Source organism: Paramacrobiotus metropolitanus, unplaced genomic scaffold (genome assembly GCF_019649055.1).
Source record: "Paramacrobiotus metropolitanus isolate TYO unplaced genomic scaffold, Prichtersi_v1.0 Parri_scaffold0000159, whole genome shotgun sequence".
In the NCBI taxonomy this organism is placed as follows: domain Eukaryota; kingdom Metazoa; phylum Tardigrada; class Eutardigrada; order Parachela; family Macrobiotidae; genus Paramacrobiotus; species Paramacrobiotus metropolitanus.
This window is the reverse complement of record NW_026570379.1, coordinates 115,909-137,317: the sequence shown is the minus strand read 5'-3', so window position 1 is coordinate 137,317 and position 21,409 is coordinate 115,909. Positions and strand designations below refer to the sequence as shown.

General features: G+C 40.4%; 2 protein-coding genes and 1 pseudogene across 2 annotated transcripts; 1 reads left to right on the top strand and 2 right to left on the bottom strand.

The window, feature by feature from the left end:
* Positions 1-4,780: 4,780 nt before the first annotated feature.
* LOC129599994 (uncharacterized) lies at positions 4,781-6,140 on the top strand. Its single transcript, XM_055498368.1, has 2 exons — positions 4,781-4,879; positions 4,936-6,140. The coding sequence occupies exons 1-2, from the start codon at positions 4,781-4,783 to the stop codon at positions 5,986-5,988; spliced, it is 1,152 nt and encodes a 383-aa protein (XP_055354343.1). The 3' UTR covers positions 5,989-6,140.
* An 8,462-nt stretch (positions 6,141-14,602) lies between these two features.
* On the bottom strand, positions 14,603-15,688 carry LOC129599993 (IDLSRF-like peptide; annotated as a pseudogene).
* Positions 15,689-19,343: 3,655 nt separating this feature from the next.
* Positions 19,344-21,409, bottom strand: LOC129599985 (uncharacterized). Its single transcript, XM_055498360.1, has 2 exons — positions 19,477-21,409; positions 19,344-19,410 (listed from the first exon to the last, which is right to left on the bottom strand). The coding sequence occupies exons 1-2, from the start codon at positions 21,360-21,362 to the stop codon at positions 19,407-19,409; spliced, it is 1,890 nt and encodes a 629-aa protein (XP_055354335.1). The 5' UTR covers positions 21,363-21,409; the 3' UTR covers positions 19,344-19,406.

Sequence of the window (21,409 nt, the reverse complement as noted above, 5' to 3'; positions counted from 1 at the left end):
AAGATCCGGAACAAGACAAGAACTGCTGGAACTCAGGAATCCCTGCAGCAAACACGAGAAATATGCAAGAAATGCGAGCATACTTACGTGACTTCACGCTAGATGTTAGCAGAAGCGGTAAAAGTATGATCCATCAACCTGGCGCTACAGCGCATGAAGATGATGGGACTAAATGGTCAAAAATGCAAATGAGCGCTAAAGGTCACCTATCTGACTCCGAGACTACCTGACTCTGAGTGATGCACGCCAGTGAAGTTCAGGAGTAGTTCAAAAATTAAGTGAAAGGTCACCCACAGGTCTGACAGCGAAATCGCTCTTTTGAACGAGAAGACCAGAGTAAAACCGTGAAGTTAATCACATCGAGAAAAAGTCTGTAATATTGTTGGGATTACAACTCGTGATGTTACAATGGGCGCCGCTGCGCTTATATAAACTCTCGCCATACGCAGATGCCTCGCTCGTCGTACAACTGCTATCGAAGAACAACAGAGATTTTAAAAACTAGCCACTAATCTACAAGATCGTGGGCTTTTGAGAACAAGAGGTCATGTCGTACATGCAAGAACAAAAGGTTATGTTACGTGACTTACGTCCATTAGTCGCGGTCACGTCCAAACATCGAATCGAGGTCGATGTTCCTGCTGGGGATTTCTGAGAAGGCACGACTCGAAGGCGGGGTCATGACCCGCGTAGCCGACGTAATAAGGATCGTAGTGTAAGGGCAGTAGAAGTAGTAACGTAGTACGATGTGTAGGGTCGCTACGCCCGTCCACGTCAAGCCCAATGGAAACTGGGGGCCGCAGCCTGATGGAAATGGAAATGGGCTGCCACCTGAGCTGAGGATCCCAGTTTTCATTTAAGGCTGACCACCGACCAGAGTCTCCCAGTTTGTTGACTTATCATGATTATTTAATCGCAATAATAATTATTCCAGTCTTTACAAGTATCGGTTGCGCTGGGTTTGGATCATACACGGAAGAGCTATAACAATAACGGCGTACAAATTCTCCAACCAAAATCTACAAAGAAGCTGACTCCTAGAGACAATTGGTCGTATGAATTAGTAGTTCTTGTCCCTTAAAACAAAGTTGCCAGTTTTAGCAGTAGCAAAAAGCATTATTAAATTACAGTAAGTGTTACATCATTATATCGTATAGCTATACATAACTTTCTAAGAGATTATTACTTTTGCTTATGGTAAATATTATTAAGTTACAGTAAGTAATTGCATTATCATACCATATACAATAACCTTCTTAAGAGGTTTATTTCTTACTTTTTTCAGACAATGCGTTCTTTAGGAGGACACATACAGGTATTATACATAAGTACTGCACTATATTTTACTATACATTAGAAATTCTGGAAATGTACAAGCTTTGGAGCTGGCTTTGGAAAAATTTAGCGTTGTTTTGCGGTTTCCGAGCGGATTTAAAAACACCTTTAAAGGTTTCGGGAATTTAAAAAAATAGAATTATAAGTCTGATGTGATCGACAATTTTCAATAGCTATTAATCAGGTTGCTATCTTGCAAAACTAGTATTTTCTCATGCGAGACGTTTCCAGAATTTACTGGAAATTTCTGTGCAGTTAAAACGCTAAGTACTGATAGTTTGAAACGTTTTTAGAAATATTCTGGAAACCAAAAGGTTTTTCTTAGCTACAGGTAGGAAACTTTGAAAGACGCTGGATTGTATAAAAATATCAACAGTATCACAAACTGAATCTCGAATTAGGAGATAATTTCCAAAAAAATAAGAATGTAGGGAATGTACATGAATCTAATGATAATATCATCTAGCTGCTTGCCATAAGCAATGTAACTTCCATTTTTTTTACTTTTTGGGCCGCTGCAGTTGTGGAAAAAAAGCGCTACTTACAGTTAGTTCGCAATTCGTAACGACACGGGGGTATATGTTAGCCGGATGGGCGTCCTAATTCTGCATCGCGGAGATTGCCCGATGAATAAGTATGCCGTCTATGGACTAATATAAACGTATACCAACACGTGATTTCGCGGAGGAGGAGGTATGTAGAAAGATCTAATATTCTAATTCCTTCAATAAGCTGCGCTCCGGTCTGCCACAGCACGTCGTAATGTGCATTTCCTGCTAGTAATAAATATTAGCCAAACCTGAGTAACAAGTTAACAACACTGTGGGCAACAGAGTAGAATCAGAACGGATTTGGGGAAGATTAGATCCACAAAAATATTGAGATACAGTATGTATTATCAAGGTGCGCAGATATTAAAGTAGTGACTGGAGTGCCAACTGGCAAGCAGTGACTCGGGACTTTGGCAGACTTTGCTATAGGTGAATACTAGTACACCGGTATCAGCATTCCGGCAGATATCTTTACTCTTTTAATACTGTGCCCGGCACTACTGAATAATGGCGAGGCGTCGGTGCAAAAAGATAATATAACAGTGCATTATAATATTATATTCACTTGAATAACCAACAGAGTCGGATATCATTTTGCACATCCTGCTCGCCACTGTCGTCAGACTGCACGTGAAGGATATTTACACGGTGCAGCCACGCGGACACGTACGAGGACTACGAGCGCACTCGCGGATCATGATTCACAATCCCATCAACGACTGGCCGCAGGCAACGTACTACGTATGTACGTACATTCTAGGTTTCACAAAACAAGTTTGACGTTCGGGTGGAAGTTGGCGTTACGGGTTGATTTATGTCCGTTCGCGACATACGGCGCCGTAACCCAACGTCACTGGCTGACGCGTAAAAACTATCTGCCTTACGTGGATCTGTGCAACGGCTCAACCAAATGGCTGATCGACAAGCCAGCGTATGCTGCCTGTGGATCTTTTTTGTGTGCTCTAACCGCCTCCCCGAGAGCAGGTTGGTCAGTCTCTCAGCACTCTCGATTCGATTTATTTTTCATCTGTAGGTCACCGGTCGCTGCAAGTGTGCATCCGTATGAGCATTTTAAACGATTTTCAGTCTGCTAACGTACAGTTTATGTGACGAGTCACGACGCCAATCTGAGTTCCGCCCGATCCATCCGGCGCAAACAGGTTTTCTTAAGATTTCTTAGGTTTTCTTATGTTATTCTAGTGTTTTATTAGGTTTCGTAGGTATTACTGGGTTTCTTAGGTTTTGTTATTTTTGTTATTTGTTTCTCAGGTTTGTTTTTCGAATGATATGTTTTCTTACGTTTTTACTACTTTGTCATGGTATTACTGGTTTGCTTCTGTTTTTTTTATGGTTCGGAAATGTTTGGTTTCCGAATTGAATGGTTTCCGAAATGAACCGTTTCCGAAATGAACGGTTTCCGGATACTTTCTTTCCGAAATGATAGGGTCCCGTTTAGCAAGCCCGCCGCTTCTTGCCCAAGTTAAAGCTGACCTTAATGTACAGAGTACAACTCGGATGCGGAGCGAATTTAACACGTTGATGGCTGGGAAAGATACAACTGATATTTCGTGTTTTTTACATTTTTTTTGACTTCCCGAGTTCACAAAGAAATTGCGCTGGTCTGCAGGTACAGCGACAGAAGAAGAGGAGCAGCGCAAACGTAATAAAATCTATTTTACATATTTTATGTAATTTATATATATTTTACCTAAAAAACTGTCTAACTTATGTTTTATTACTGCTTTGCTCTGAGTGCAGTACAAGTGCAGTGGGCTCTTCCTCGAGATAAGCGAGTGCGCGAGTATGATGTCATTTGTATGATGTCATCGGGAATGCCTTCACGATTACGGGCGTGTCATCCCATACTTGATTGCACATTCAGCTGATGACGTTTTGGTTTTTTTAAAACCTGTGATGTTTGAAATTTTTGCCGCCAAAACGGAATAAAATCCAGTGCAAATTAAAATATTTTACAAATTTTATGTAATTTGTATATATTTTCGTTCAGATTTTATATATGCTTCATTGAATTCGTACTTATTAATAATTATTATTAGCTAGCTGCATTTTATCTAGTTTTTTATACGCGATTATAGATTTATACTAAAAATAAATAACTGTCCTAATTATTTTACATATTTTGTACATATTTTACTTGATAGATAACTATTTTAACTAAAAAGTGTATACACTTTTTGTGGAATTATGCAACTTAATAAATTTTTGCTAACTAATTCACTTTTTTTTCTGCATATACGTATACTAGATAAGTAACTGTTTTTTGGTTTTGTCAAATTTATGCTGAATTACTATATATTTTATATTAAACTGCAGCCAAAATACTTCCATAAATAGTGAACCTTTATCAAGCATCATGATACGAGTACAAACTGTGTACCAAAACGAAACATTATTTACAAAAGAATTATCTCCACTATCCTATCCTGGTCGGGGATCGTACCCGTTACCCAAATTCACGTTTCCCCGTTGTATTTGCATAGATGCTTGCTGCTTAAATGTCCCTAAATGTATTTTTTTCCCTTAATGTTTCCATTGCCGCATAATCACTACGGTTTCCACAGACAACAAGCGCACTCCCCACTCCGCCTTTTTTTCAGAAGGTTTCGGCCAATCAATGTGGCCGAAAAACAGGAATGGTCGAAAATCAGCAGGATTTTTCGGCCATTCCTGTGCTTTATTTGGTCTGACATCCTTTCGAAATGAAACACCTCATGGGCGTTATTCAAACGTTTTTCTACTCTCTTCAAATCTTTTATTCAACTATAAAAACGCAAAATCCGGCGTAGTCATGATCGAAGGTTTTTCTTTACTTTTTCCTGAAAGTTTTTGCAATCATGGTTTCTAGACTTTTGCTGGCAAGGCTATGTGCAGCCATGCTGTATTTATTCCGCATCGAAGACAGCCGCCCGCCCACGGGTTACGTTTCCCGCAAGGAAGCGCTCTCCCGTGTGCGGGAGCGTCTGGGGCGGCGCGTAAAAAAGCGCACTTTTCATCGGGCACTGTCGCATGCCTTTCGAGGGTTTTTTAGCCGTACTGGAAATGGAGATCTGGAGGGACATCGCCCCCGCCGGATCCGGCGGCTTGTCCTCCGGACCCCGCACCGCCGGCCGACGTTCCGTCCGCAGGGCCGTCCTGGGCTCCCCTGCCGGCAGAACCGTCGGATGCCCCCGCAGATTTCTACCACGCCCCCGGACCAGCAGTTCCGGCCGATGACGTCGGACCGGAAGATTCTCCATCTCCGACCCCGTCCGTTGAAATCGTAGATATGATTCCCCCGCCGGACGACCCTTTGTTTAGCCACGGGTACAAGACACCCGTTAAGGAATCCCGGGCTCCCTCACCCTTTCGGGAAGCCTTTGCGGATTTCACCCCGTGGTCGTGGGTCATGGGGTGGTGGTCACCGCCCCCGCCAGGGTCCCCGGAGTTCTCCCCACCACTGCTCCGACCCCGTCCCATTGCCGCGGAAGCTGCTTCTTCCTCCCCGGGTGCCCGGCCGCCGAGCAGCCCAGTACCGGGACCCTCGCGTGTGTGGCGTAGCCCAGTCCCCGGGCGGTCATCGAACCCGGCAGCATCGCTTCCGCCCCGTCCCTTCGCAGCTGCCACCCTGTACCGTGCACTAGTGCCTGCTGGTGGCTCAGCAGCGCCACCCATGTACCGCGTAGAACCGTTGCCGCAGCCGTCTTCGGTGGCTCCGTTGCCACCTTCACCGCCGCAGGCGCTGCCTCTAGATCTGCCACCTCCACCGCCGCAGGCGCTGCCTCCGCCACCTCCGCCGCCGCAGGCGCTGCCTCCGCCACCTCTGCCGCCGCAGGCGCTGCCTCCGCCACCTCCACCGCCGCAGGCGCTGCCTCCGCCACCTCCACCGCCGCAGGCGCTGCCTCCACCACCGCCGACTCCGTCCAAGTGCCCGTTGTGCTGGGATGCCCTGCAAGAGGTGATGGATGCCGGTGGCTATGCCGCCGCCGCAACATGCGGCCATGTATTCTGCAATGGGTGTATCGACACCCAGTTCAACAAAGCCTGCCCGCTGTGTGGCCATCGGATCACCCGGAGCGGACGTCGCCGCCTTTACTTTGGATAAGTACTGTACGTTTCCTAATTCCTTCCCTATACTTTGTTTACTTTCTTATGTATGTAAACTAATTTGTAAAATGCTTGACCACCGCAGCGGCCGAATCACGAACTTGTTTAACTTTTCTAATTATTACTTTGTTGTTGTCGTTGTTGCGTCTTTGTTTTGGTATTCGAATGTTAAAGGTGAAGGACTTGCGAATATCTTGATTAAAACAAGAAAAAAAAACAATCCGTCGTTATACCAACAGTAGCAACTAGCGTACATCAATATAATACATGCCCAATTGGCGTAATACGCGTGCAAGATGTCGGCATCGTATAAATACGAAAATGTGAATTGCGAAAGCATTCGTGTACGATACACGTGATAAAACTGCACAAAAAAAGATCAGTATTATTTCCCACTAAATAAAGTCTCATAACATCACTGTTCGCACCACGTTCTGTCTCGGACCGTCATTTCTGTGGCGCGTATACGGTATAAAAATACCGGCAGTCTGTGGACACCGCATAATACTCCTTAATATAATTGCTCGTGCCTACAGGAAGTACACGTAGTACTTTACTTTTACTTAAAATACGTTGTTATATGATTACTAATTATCTGTGTCAGGATTTTGGCCTCTCTTCTTCCCGGCCAGTGATCTCAGCTTCTAATCACTCGAGTTTGCCGAATTAAAGTGCAACATAATTTTTAGACTGCTGGGAAAGTGTAACTGGGCTTGTAGCGCTTTGTCAACTTTATTTTGTTACGCCCAGTGGTCACTCAAACACTTGTTACCATGAATGCCATATGGCTAACACGGGATTTTGTAACCACGTGCATATTGGCGAACTGGAAAATGCGCTTCAGAAATGACAGTTACAACAGTATACAGTAGTTACGGCCACTGTTCTTCGGTTATTGTTCAGAGAACACGCCCCTAACTTGAAGTTACAAGCTGTATTCAAAATTTCAACGAACTGTTTCTACCATTTCTACCACTACCACCTCTCGCTGAATTTAATGCAATGTTTCCATTCTGACAAAGTTGCATTACAGTGCAAGTAAAAGTTCACAATAATTAAAATTGCCAATAATCGTGAGCCTATATTTATCTGTGCTCAGCTTGTATCTAAGTAAATTACAATATATTTGTCTTTAAAAGTATAGCTCAAGGTCCCTAATGTCCAGCATGCGTAATGTAAATAAGTAAGCAAAGAAAGTACAGGTAGTAGTTTGCCGGTATAGTTTCGTTATTGGCATTTGAGTGAGCAATGACTTAAACACCGCCCTGTCTGGGACGACTGAGAGATTAAATCCGAAAACGTTGCCAGGGATACCGGAAGCGGACACCCGGTAATAGCATCAAAACAGAAGGGCCAGGCCGCAAGACGATAGAGTTTTCGCCCGTAATAATAACTAAATCATTATTTTTCAATAGTGGTGCCCACAGAGTCTGGTGATAGGAGATTTCGGTGGTTTTTTGTAAAAAAAAAACCATTTTTTAAAAAAGGATAAAAAGTGGTGTACGGAGCTTTCCCTATATATTTAATGATTTCTACACTATTCATGCCGTTTTAACGGCGTGTGAATCTTGCCGATAATCGTATCATTAAGGATACGCAGCATAATTTCGTATAGGTCACCACTCACCACTGCCTTGAGTAGGTTCACAATGGAACACAGCCAGCGGATGCGCTATTCTACATCGTACCTGTGAGTACGTACATACTATATGCGAACTTTGCCGCTTACGAAAGTACAGTCCTGCCGCGCCAAGTTTTGGTCAGTTGCGTAAAATAAATTCAAATAAATAAATAAAATTCAGATAAATTTATATTTGTAATTTTCTAGCATAACTCTTTATTGCAGATCCAGCAGTGTCAAAGTTGTTGTCGTTTGACACGACAGTAATGAGCCATAAGGCGACTAAGGGGGGTGGGTTGGTGGTCATTTTTTTTTGGCCGCCTATAACTGCGGCTCTGAGAAATACACCAATTTATATTTCTGCGTTTATTTCTTCCAGAACTATTGTGTGACCCAAGGGGGTGTCTTTTATAGTTTAGCAGAAAATTCTGGCGCGATATGTGCTCGAGGTCACGTCGCAGGAAAGTGCATCCTCCATAGACTTGTTAGAGAGCACCTACAGAGAAATGCTGTTGCCTTTTGCGCGGGTTGCATTAGGCAAAATGTTAGTGCTTGGATGAAATGTAGAAAGGACCCGTTAAAAAACCACGCTATCGGTTGATATTCCTAACCTCCTCCAATTTTAGAAATATTTTTGGATGAGCTTGATTTTTTCTCAATAAGCACTGCGATTTTTGTACTAATAACTAAATCAAACAGCTAGCTCCCGTTCCCAGTACTTCAGCTTTGGGCATCGAAATAAAATTTTGAAAGATCGTGCAGACCAAGAGCTATCATGCAGCAGTTAAATAAAAATTTTAAACTTTACTGGAGAAAGTAGAGGAATTTTTATGGATGCCTAAACTTGGCGTGGCAGGGCTGTAATTAAATTATTAACGTTTTTTTTTTCGCAATGATTTACCATTTAGTAAAACTACTTCTACACGGCATACGTAATTTTCTCGATTTACGTAATTTTTACTGCTTAAATAACAAAATTAATATTTCTGTACAACGTAATATGTAATAGAGAGAATTTAATTCTCAACCTACACGGCCGATGGACATTTTTCAAACCAACATAAATGAAAACAAATGACAATTAAGATGATTTTATGACATTCGCGAACATTGCCAACAAAGATAATATTGTACATAGGCACATGTATCCGCAATATTCTCCGGGTGGTTACAAAATCTGTTAAGTGCTCTGTATTTCTGTGCAGAAAATTAGCTTGTGCTCAATGGTAATGAAAACAAACAAAAACTCAGAAGGCAAACCTACCGAAAAAATAAAAAACTTTTTTAGACTACGCTTTTAGGAAAACTGGCCACGCGATGCCAAATCCGTCAGAACGGTGCGTAACAAGCGTAAGTACGTTCTTTTTCAATGGTAAGGTTGTATGAATATAAAGATAAAGAATTCATCATGGCAGTCCTGTTCAACATTTTTGGTGTAATTGCCGCAATAAAAATTTTGTTTTGAATGCAGGTATTTAAAATAAAGTAGCTGTAAATTACAGGAGTTATACTTTCGGCGGCAAGTTTGTAAAAATATCATGAGAATACTAAACTTTAGGTAGGTAATAGTATACGATGTTTCGTAAAAAACAACATTTATGTATACAAATACAGCTGTTTACAATAATAGTGTTTCGTTAAAAGCAGGTAATCGACAAATAGCAGCTGAAATCATACATCGTTGACCTTATAAGTTGGATCAGTTAGATAGCGTACCACATTTCTGTCCGTCTTAAGCTCGCGATGCCGTTATCAGTCACTTAACGGTTCATCGTTGGCAACGACTATTGCGGCGTGTCATCTGTGTTATGCAGTATTACAGATGTCATGCCGCTTCAAGAGACGGCAAAAAGATAATGAGCCGCAATGTCAAGGAAGCATGCGCACTTTACCTCATTACCGCTCTCGTAAGTTGAGCCCTCTGTCTGTAATCTGATTAATGAATTGCATTGCGGTGGCCTCAGATCGCTACATCTCAGCCTTGCGTAACGGTCCAAAACGTTTCAAAAATAGCAAACCGGGTAATCAGACCCATTCTTCCCTGCAAAACCGTCTTCTGTGACTCTTGCAGCTTGGTTCAAATCGGCGGTAGGTATTTGTGTCCTGCAGCTCCCTGCTCCCTTTCAAAAAAAGACACCAAGAAGGGCTAATCGGCTACCCTTTGCTCTACAGGGCGCCTAAGCGGTTAGCCGGTGAACATCAAACATTCATGTTAAACGCCGGTTGCTAAACTCCTGCTATGTATTTTCCGAAATCTTCTTTAACAACGCGGCGTTTCTGGATCAACCGGCAGAGGGCTGATCTGAAACGTTATGCTAAGATGTAGCGATCTGAGAGTCACCGCAATGTTCTTGTAAGTTGAACCCTCTGTCTGACATCTGATTAATAAATTGCAGATACACACAGAGCAGAAACAAAAAAAAATAAATAAACACAGAGCAGGGCTGGCGCGACTGCCGCAGAGCGCAGACTGATGCGGTTGATGCTTACTGTGTGCTACAAATATTTAATTCAGTGCTACTTGAACCAAAGCGACATATGACGGCTAGGACTATTGCCGCGGCGCGACATGTTTCGCAACGCACACGGGTGACAGGCAGCAGTGAATCGCAGTTAACTATAAAAAAAGCGATTATCGTTGTAATTTGCTCTGAATAAGGTATCAGCGTGTTGGAAAATAATTGATGTTTATACGGAAACATTCGTAACAAAAGTGAGCAAAACTGTTTTTGAATAGAAGTACATTCAACTGTAATATCTTACGTTCTGTTGAACAGTGCCAGATTAGTACAATGGATCGCAAAACAGGCATCGTAAGCGTAGTCTACTCTTTCTTGTAGACAAGATGGCATTTTTTTCTTATGTTGCATATAAGACGCTGGACATGCGAAGATGATTGAGACCGCGTTACAGCTAGAGAATACTGTATTGTTGGTGTTTCTTTGATGGTCTTCTTGATTAAATCCGATGATTAAGCCGGCGGCTATTAGCGACTGGGTTGTACTTGCAGGTTGTAAGCGCCGTGCTGTGCAATTATAAGCCTTTTGTATAGTGCAGACTAATAACACTATCCATTTAACTTTGCATAACTGTCGAAGATCACTTTTCAAAACTTTCCCCTATCGATATCATATATGACAGATGTAAACATTGTGCAGTATACCGCTATAAACATACTTTTTGTCCTGATGCAACTGACTGTTTTCCGGTTGTAGTAATTAACGAAGCCGTTTCAAAAGGTAAAGGTCGATCTTTTTCCGAAACAGTGTACCTGTGCCGGTTAGTAAGATAGATTTTAATATTAAGGCGATTTTGTTTCACATCGAATTCCATGTGGACAATTTCTTCCTGTATAGAACGTAACTTAGATTAAAACCACAACTTTAAGAAGTTCTATATCAAAGCTCCTTTCTCCACATAAGCTGGAGAAGACATGCTACAACGAAAAAATCTAAAGGTAGAGAACCATTTTACGCAACGGCATTAACAGCAGTTCAGTCGAGTAAACAGTATATCGTGTTTTGATTCTTGCCAAAAGTCAAAGTAAAACGAAAACGATACCTACGTAATAATAACGTATGTGATTATTAATAATACTGTGCGGATCGCTAGTCCGACATCCGCCTCCATCAATCATCCACTAATTATCTCTAAGTTTAATAATACGTGTCGCATATCTTAACGAAAGCGAAAATATATGTGCCAGATACACAATATGCAGGCGAGCTAATGGTGAAAAATGATCTGGTAAAAAAAACGTTGAAGTGCTCTTCGCAATCCACGCGGTTAGCCAGCAGTGTTACGTTTTCAGTATTGATGGTAGCGCTAGCTGTCTTGCGTCAACATTAATACAATTTTTTGCGAATTATTTATTTTTCTTTTATTGGATTAACGAAAAATAAATAAAGGCAGTCAACGCTTGTTAAGAAAAGCATTCCGTGATCAAGAAAAAGAACGGCAGGACAGTATCGACACTTTTACGCTAATTGTACATCACCATGCAGCTGCAGCTGTGGTAGACAGTACTGATGCACATACAGTACTGTAACCCTATCAATAACATTTATATGGAAAGACAGTTTCATATGTTTCGGATGAGTGGCTCCCAGATAACCGCATCCGATTCACAAGTGTGCATGTCGGTTCATGCAAATCGCTTACAGCGCTGACTGATAACACCTAGGCAGTTATAACTTTATCTCGTTCGTAACGAGAAGTGTCGTGGTTTGACAAATTTTGTTCGAAAATATGTACAAAAACTAACTTCAGCTGCCAACTGCCAAGCACCTGTCGGCAGCTGGTTTATACACATAAACCTGCATTTTTATTGGCCAAAGCTCAGCTTGGCCCAAGCTTTTTGAATGCACTTTATATAATATTACGTTTTACATTAAACATTTTTGCCTTCTTTCTAATTTTTAAAAAACGAAAATGCTGAAGTTACACGCTTATGCGTCGTCGTTGTGAAAAACTGTGAATATAAAGTGATCAGCCGCTGCACTTTCCAGTCTTCCCATTGCGCGCGTTTGCTTGCGCACGTACGTACGGTATAATTTACAATGCGTTGCGGGAGTTCCGACCGTATTACTATACTAAAACCCTTTTCTATTAAATAATATATGGATAAACCTCTATAAAACAGTATACACAGAAAAACCTCTATAAATCTTGATGTACTTTAAAAGTTAAAATATTAGGTTTTTCTTCGTTTTTTTGGTTCTTAATAATTAGTCATGAAATCTGCCTCTAATCAGTAATTATGCATAAGGCGCAGTATGCATCATTATGCACCTGCATAAACGTATACCACATAATGCTACGTATATATGCTGGTAGCACTTTATAAATATTATATTACATTAATCACCTTCACAGATCTAGAGAGAGATCGATGTACACTACAGAGAACAAGCACGATAACCGAGATACGACTTACGGAATTCTTTATTTTGGAAGCAGCTAAAAAATGAGTAGACACTGTAAATGGAAGTCGGCATGTGTAATTTTTCACACGCGCCATGAAATACTAACCGATTACGTTAATTACTTGAAAAACTTAATGGCCTTGTATCTGTAAATTAAACCGATTCCTAATGATTCTTAATCATGGTAAGCACAAAACCGAAACGGTCCGCTTTTATATATAGTAAAAACTGCTAAATTCTATAACAACTGCATGTTTATAAACTTGTGATAAGTGCAAAATTAAATTATTTCAAAAGCCCAAATACCTGGTATACCGGCGGTCAAGTTAAACTCATCTAACTAAATTAATACAGCTCGATACATTGATACTTAACATATCTACCTATACGGCTATATGTATACTTATATATGTACACAGTAACAGTATACTTACAGTCTATAAAGAAAACCGCCGAAGTACTGTAATACTTGTTTATTTTTATTTTTCCTACTTCTGTTTATTAACTAACAGAAGACATTAGTCAGCTAATGGCTGACCTCCCACAGCAGGCGCGCACGGACGCGTACATGATAACACTCGCATTACTGTTATCAAAAACGTCTCATATCAGGATTTCACACGGAGTTGCGTCGCAACGGCTGAATGCGCCATACAGTTCAATTGCGCGCGGCAAAAGTTGTCAAGTGTGATGAAAACTCAAAACTTGATATTTCAGTCGATCGTAAGCGCCATACAGCACTGCACCACTAAATCTTGATGTCACTGGTCTTACGCTTCCAAATAAATAATTACCGGTGGCAGCTCATATGGAGCTATTTAATTTATTGGGATAACAACCGGGAGCATCAGGCTGTGCCAATGCGTCTTTGGGAAAAGATTTTGAAATCGTCTGAACAGTGCAGCCACATTTTATTCCGAATTGATGCTTGCCTACGATGCTCGTATTTCTTTGCTTTGGCGAACTGTTGCACGGCTGTTGTTCGCATTGCACCGTTATGAATCTCTAATTGCTTCACAATCGAACCTCAAGTTTAAATTTTAATGCTCATCAAGCCAAATTGGAGTGGATGGTTTGTACAAACCATCCACACAGAAACCGGCAGCTGTCTGCAGAATACAGTGAGCAAAATTTCTTTTTCCAGGAAAGGATGAATATAATTTTGCCCGAACTGGGATTAATTAACTGTTCGATGCCGGTTACATATCTGTATCAGTCGAAAACTATTGCAACATTTATACATACACCACAACTACCGAATCCAAATCGCCCTGCTGATTAAAGAAAAGCGCCTAAACAAATGAATCCGCACAAGCGCAATAAAATTACTAGTGTCGTACTACAGAATACATATACCGGATAATATACTGTATTTAATATTTAGAAAACAACCGCAATTAATTTCATAAACGATTGGGGGCGGGGAGGGCACAATTTGCACCGACAAAATTATTATGTTATGTCGGATTACGACAAAAAACTTCCAGGACAAATTTTGTCTTTTTCTAGACAAAAAAACACTGATTTAAGGGTGATTGTGATTCATACGTTTCCCGTATGACTTAACGTCTAAATTGATGTACCGATATTACTATGATTCATATTTTTATTATTGATGGGGTAATAGGGTACACCGTACAAGGTACAGCCAAAAGCTAACTGTAATGGTAAGAAATTATGGAAAATTTATGTACAATACTGTATGATATTGCATTGTATTGTATAGTGTGCTTTCCGCAGTTTACCGTTTGCTGTCTTGTGGTACGAGTGTCACGTACTGCATTACAACTCTATGGCGTTTAAAACCGGCAACTTGTCCATGTTGCTGTTGTTATGCTCCCCGCATAGTTTAATTAATTTTAGTGCTTTTTTAAAGTGGTAAACTCGTGCACATATACGTTGAGGGCCGTCTGTCATGTATTTCAGTTTAATCATGTATACTGTATAGCAATGTATACTGCACAGTAGATACTAAAATGAATAATATTTTACCCTCTTTGCTAGTGACCTTATGCAAAAAACATTAGCCTTTGCCCTAACAATAACGGCACTGCAGATATGGAGAAGTTGCTTACTATACCGTAGCATTTAGGTACCAAAATACATTGACTGCACAGCCACTTGACCTTTACGAATGCACTGAATCCACCCTTACCATAAATTATTGGTATACACCATAATTAAAGTTAAAGCAAAAGATTTAAAATTCAAAGTCAGATCGTTGCGATCCGAAAATAAAGAATGTTTCAGAATTGCGGCTTGGCATATCAGTTAACACTTAACAGTTTTTAGTTCAAGGCTATCTATAAACATCTATCGTTGAACCACAAATCCGGTGGCAATCAGCTTGGCCCAGAAGAACTTAATATCGGACAACTCGGCATCAGAAATTCCCAGCCCGTGGAGATCTTCTGTGTTCCCGGATTCGGTGGCTGTTAAAATGTTTCGAAATCATTCAATGTTTTCCTGACCCATGTTTGTAGCAGCGTCAAAGTCGTTGATGGTTGGGCTTCCTGCAGTAAGCAATGGGCTTCGTTTGAGTAAAACATTTTCGTCATATCTTTGATGGGATTTATCTGTATATTTGTGTGTCGTGCGCATGTTCGATCAAATCTAAGAAAAATTTTGTAAGCATAGTAAGAGTGCATCATTAATATTTAAATTTTCGATTTAAAAATGGACTGTGTAAAGATTTAAAAACGCATTTCTGAAAAAACGATTTAAAAACGTTTTAAAAAACGTTTTAAAAGATTTAAAAACGATTTAAAAACATAAAGATTTATTTCTCTGTTTTAAATAAGTACTGAAATTTGTTCTAAAAGTAACGTCGGTTCGGTTAGACGAAGTAGAACTAGTTTTATATGGACAAACATTGGCCCCCATATAAGCTTACCGGACAAAGCAACAGCAACGTTAGCCACTCCACCCATTTTTCCATAATTATTGTTTTTTTGCAACCGGTCCAAAAAACCTTTTCCAGAAAGTTCGATCCATGCGATTTCAGGAGGTTATGGAAGAAAGTAGCCGTTTCTTGGACAGGGGAACGCTTTGCTGTTAAGACACACTGTTTAATAATTCAGTTGTACTCGTATTTATTATGTATTTTGTAATACTACTTCCCCCTCGCATGCGTACAGAACCAAATTACGCATGTATTATACTTGAAATTAAATACAAATGTACGTTCATTTTTTAATATATCCTGCGAGTATGAGTTGTTTCTGAGTTTGTAGACGTGCATATTCGGTGCTTTATAATTTTTAATTTTTTCACATGCATACGTTATTATTTGAACTCACAGGCATTACATGTACTTAGAGTGTCGTACACGGATAATTTATCAATTTACATGGTAATATCGATGCGTTGTTGTCTTTGTAAATTTGATAAGCAAAGCAAATCAGGTCTGTCGATATCTAATTAAGGTATGTTTAGAAAAGAAATTCCCTAAACAAGGTACGTTAGCGTCTGTTATGATGGAATAAGAAGCCATATAAAGACTAACTACGATAGACAAAAATTAAGGGTGCGCCCACCAGTCTGTACTATTCTGTATGCTCTAACAAACTCATCATGCGTGATTATTGTCTGGGTGCAAAAAGGGATGCGTTTGGGGATATACAAGCGCCCTTGGCCGCAATAGCACAATGCATCAGTTTTTCTCCCGTTAATTTCTTTGAAGTCATCATTTATAGGCCAATTTCATGGATCATTAAATTTATTTTATGATTTATACTAGCGTAATTCCAGAAAAAGTTGGTTGAGTAGCGTAGAGTGTTACGTCAAGTGCCCTGGGGTGTTAAAATTTGTATGAGCCATTAATATTGAATTTCCTGCAGTATAATATTCTGTTAATTTGAGTATTTTCCAACGCATATTCGCGTTGCCCGTCCTGCCGGCTTAAGTTTTCCACTACTGGAAGTTGCTATTTAAATCGATACGAGTCAGTAACGAATGTAAAATAAAGTTGCCTTTCTACATAAATTATACCCTTATACTTTTCCGCCTTTTTGTGTACTGCATCTGTTCAAACGACACGCAATAATATTATCAATAATACACAGGGAATCCTTGCAATTGTTAATTACCAGAGCTCGGCGTCGCACGCGGTTCCGCCTTTTAATACGCTATATATTTTTTCGAAGTTCGAGTATTCCGGAAATCTCAAGTTATCTAATAACAATGATTCATTCAACATTATTTAATGAAATTTGCGCCAGATCCAACTCCACCTCACTCGTTAAATTTAGCCGAACATTATTTTGTTGTAGTTCGTTTGGGGGACTGCATTAATCAAAAAATTTCACGATAGTTCAGAAATCATGCGGAGCAAACAGCATGCAGTTCTTAGAAGTAAAGCTAATAATAGTTGAACTAATAATAGTTTAAAGTTTAAAGCTAATAATAGTTGAACAATGGTGGGTTCTCAGCTTTTCCCGTAAACTTTGTACGTTAAAGCTTTTGAACGAATTCTTTCAAACGTATCTTTTTCTCGAAAAATCTGATTTGTGATGGTTAATCTACACTTTAAGAGCCATCACGTGATACATAGTCTGATAGGCATGGCAGTTTGGTTCAGCATATCGAGCTGGTGAACTCAACAAAGATTAAGGCTTACACGATTATTATATAGAGATATTGAGGAAAACCAGATATAATAATATTTCGATAACTGTAGTGTAGAGTGCAAGTATTCGTACGTACAAGTGCAGCGAAGCGTATTGTCATGAATGTGAATATTGACCGATGTCCGCTGTGGCGTAGCAACGGATAACGAAAATACCCACGCTGCTACGTTATCCCTATTTACTTTGCTGTTTGCTGCTGTGCCGAGCGAACAAAATAAAAGATTGTACCGTCCGTCACATATCTTGCAAGTTACATTAACAATGAAACACGCTATTGTTAACTGTATCATGAGCACATATTATTACATTATTTATTCCAAATGTAGTGTAGTTGTTCATTTTGATCTCAGATTAATTGTTGTTATTTTAGTAAGTCAGATTGGCGCCAAGCATGCATTCCGTTTGCATCATTAATGTCGGTGTAACCTTACATCTGCGATAATTACCACATTCCAACGGCCAGGTGTGCATTCCATTCCCATCATTACTGTAATCTAATGATGTGCAATTAGCTGACTGGCGCCGAGCATGCATTCCGTTAGCATCATTAATTTCGGTGTAATCTTACATCTGCGATAATTACCACATTCCAACGGCCAGGTGTGCATTCCATTCTCATCATTACCGTAATCTAATGATGTGCAATTAGCTGACTGGCGCCGAGCATGCATTCCGTTAGCATCATTAATGTCGGTGTAATCTTACATCTGCGATAATTACCACATTCCAACGGCCAGGTGTACATTCCATTCTCATCATTACCGTAATCTAATGATGTGCAATTAGCTGACTGGCGCCGAGCATGCATTCCGTTAGCATCATTAATGTCGGTGTAATCTTACATCTGCGATAATTACCACATTCCAACGGCCAGGTGTGCATTCCATCCTCATCATTACCGTAATCTAATGATGTGCAATTAGGTGAATGGCGCCAAGCACGCTTTTTGTTCCCATCAATAATGTCGGTGTGACCTTACATCTGCGATAATTACCACATTCCAACGGCCAGGTGTGCATTCTATTCCCGTCATTACTGTAATCTAATGATCTGCGATTAGCTGACTGGCGCCAAACATTCATTCGTTTCCCATCGACAAACACCTGCGATGCTTGAGAATTTCACACTAAACATGTTGGAAAGTTAAGAGTGTCGTACCAAAACATGTAAGGAAGTCAAGAATATTATGCATATCTTGTGGGAAAGCATAAAATGTCGTGTCACATATGCAGGCAACATAGGAATGTTGCGTCAAATATGCAACAAAGTTGGAATTGTCATGTCAAACATGCAAGAAAGTTGGAAATGTTATACTTATCTTGTGGGGAAAGCATAAAATGTTGTGTCACATATGCAAAAAAGTTGGGAATGTCACGGGAAACATGCAGGAAAGTTGGATTGTTACGCTAAAATATGCAGGGAAGTTGTGAATGTCACGGCAAACATGCAAAAAAGTTGGAAATGTTATGCCAAACATGCAAAAAAGTTGGGATTATCACGTCAAGCATATGCGAAAGTTGGTTTGCCTTTCAAAAAGAATGTGCAGCAAATGCGATATTTGCTTCATTTGCTTGTGCGGAAATCGGAGTTTTACAAAACAATTTGATTGAAACCAAAAACTCCCAAAAGTGAATACGAAATACTACCGAAAATTTATGAAAATGTATGTTAAGTCAATGGGAATCCCAAAACAAAAATCTTCGTTTTTTCATTCTGAAAAACTACAAGTTTTTGCAGCAAAATGATGCAAAACGGAAGTTTTTCATATCATCTTCCCGTAGTTTTCACAAATGTTTTGATTTGAATACGAGTTTGGTGAACTGAACGCGCATCATCTCATCGCTTTTGCTACCCATACTTCCGATTTTGGTATCTCACATTATTCTTCCATTACATTCGATGCAGTACCTTGCGCTTCCGATATGTGCTCAACGTTTCTTCATCTTTTCGGTGTGCTTTCATACAGCACATATATATTATCAGTAAAAGCTTCTGTTTCAGCGACGAATGCCCAAAGCCATAACGACTTCAACCTGGCCGCAGACAAGCTAAAGCCGGTACAGATTTGGGGCATTCGCCCTCTTTTTTTCTTGCTTTTTTTATGTAAATGTTTTTTTTTTTGGCTTTTATTATATGCTAAAAGTTACAAACTGCAAAATCATACTAAAGGAATTAATTTGCGGAACTGCGACACTTGCTCCAGCGACATCATGTCCATGCGCATCCCTTCGAATATGGGCCGCTAGCTGTCAAAAACGAAAAAATAGTGCGAAACTTTTTTATACAAGTACAGAACGGGCACACTAACTTACTCCTTGCGAGTTCCAAACGGTAAAGTACTATAATCGTCCATTAGCATCCGTTTATCGTATACTCGTCTGAGAGTTTTCGTCAGCTGAACGGTGCTAATTTCATGAGTGTTGACATTTCTCTTGATTGTTTCGGGATATACAACGCGCAGCGTTTGGTCATCATTTTCCAAGAGCGATTTCCAAAGGCTGTAGTCCATACTCTGACCTGTCTGAACCAGTCCTTCCCCAGAATTGGTCAGGATATTCTCCGTATATCCATTTTGAGTGAAGCCTTTAATTTTGCTTTCTACCCTTCCTGTATCTGTTTCGTAGTAATAAACTTTGGGCCCCAGAGAAATAAACTTGACAATATGACTCTCTCCCGATTCTAACTGGTTGCTCCATTCTCCAAGCATCGTACCTGTTGGTGGCTGCCACTCACCTGACCGCTGAACAAAAATAACGGAATCAGTGTCGAAATAAAGTACTCGTTCTCCTAACAGCTCCAGCATTTCCAAAAGTTTCAGCCGTGCATAACTTGTAGTAAAGGCAGCGATAGGGATATTAGCAGTGCACGATCCTTCTAAGTAGTCGTCGATTTTGGAAATAGTTGCCATGACGCATTCAGGATTGAAGATATGGACATTGTGAATCCATGTAGATTTTGATACAAGAAGGTCATAATAGTCTTTCGGCTTGAAAAAAATTTTTGTCTGATGAAGATTGTCATTTTGTCCAAATTTACCCCAGAATGAGTTCAGCATTAGCTTTGCAACAGCCTTTCGTCCGGGATTGTCTTCAATTTGTGAAAAGTCCAGTTCAATACCCTCCACGTCCTTCACTTTTCTCACAAATTCTATCCGCTCACACTCTGTGGCGCAGTTACTCGGCCACCCGCTTGCCTGAATTTTTTCTTTGAGGAATGTATTAACAAAGTCTTCGAACAATTTTTCTTTCCGCGCTTCCCAATGCCAAACTTCATGAACAGCAACAACTTTATATCCTTGTAAAATTGCATGTTGCAATTCGGGAGTAGTCCACACACCTTCCAGCAATCGTTCCTTGCCGCTATGGGTGCAAAAATCGTTTTGCCGATGCTCTGCACATTTGCGGCAGAGCGCGAAGATTAACTTGCCGTTTATAGTTGCAGGCAAAACAGGAAACAAGCAATGTCCCGGTGCAAGCACTGTACACTTTACAAATCCAAAATATTCGCTTACATCCTTAAAATCTGCTGTTATAAGTTTCGGATGCCCGATGGGATACACGCAGTTCTTGTTAACGTAAGGATACAGAGAGACGATATCGAAGTGATGGATCTTCTCATTCGGGCCGCATTCGTAAAGTAGCTTGTTTGCGTTAGTACGACCGCCTTTAAATGCTTCTTTTGGTTGGAGAGGACTGCGTAGGGACATGTCGCTCATATACTCCCGAATGTTTGGAACCTTCAACTGCTCGCCCCACTGGCATGACCACATTTCCACAAAGTTGAAGCCCCGAGCCTTTATGGAACAAACTTTGATCTGATATTCTTCGTAAACTTCTTGCATAGTCTTGTTTGATAAAGGTGAACGGTCAGTTGCGTTGGTACAGTCCGGGTGTCCATGAAAAACGCATCCATTGTATTCGTAAACCGTGTTAGTAAATCGATCGTAGCCGTCCACAAAATACTCATTGATGCGTTTTTCTTTTCCATTCCGTCCATGCTCGATTCGGCAATCCGCTTGAGTTTTGTTGACCCAGGTCAGCCACTGTGTTGCTTCCATGCTGGTGATTCTGTTAGTTTGATAACCGTGTGCTGAAATGACTCCGATTTCTTCCTTGCGGAGATTAAAAGTTCGAAAAAATTTCAAGCACGCTGAAGCAATGGTTACGGATTTGAAAGGATCAATGCACGCTAGAGCCATAAAATCATCTCGGAATTTAAGAGCACATTTCCGGAAAACTGACACGT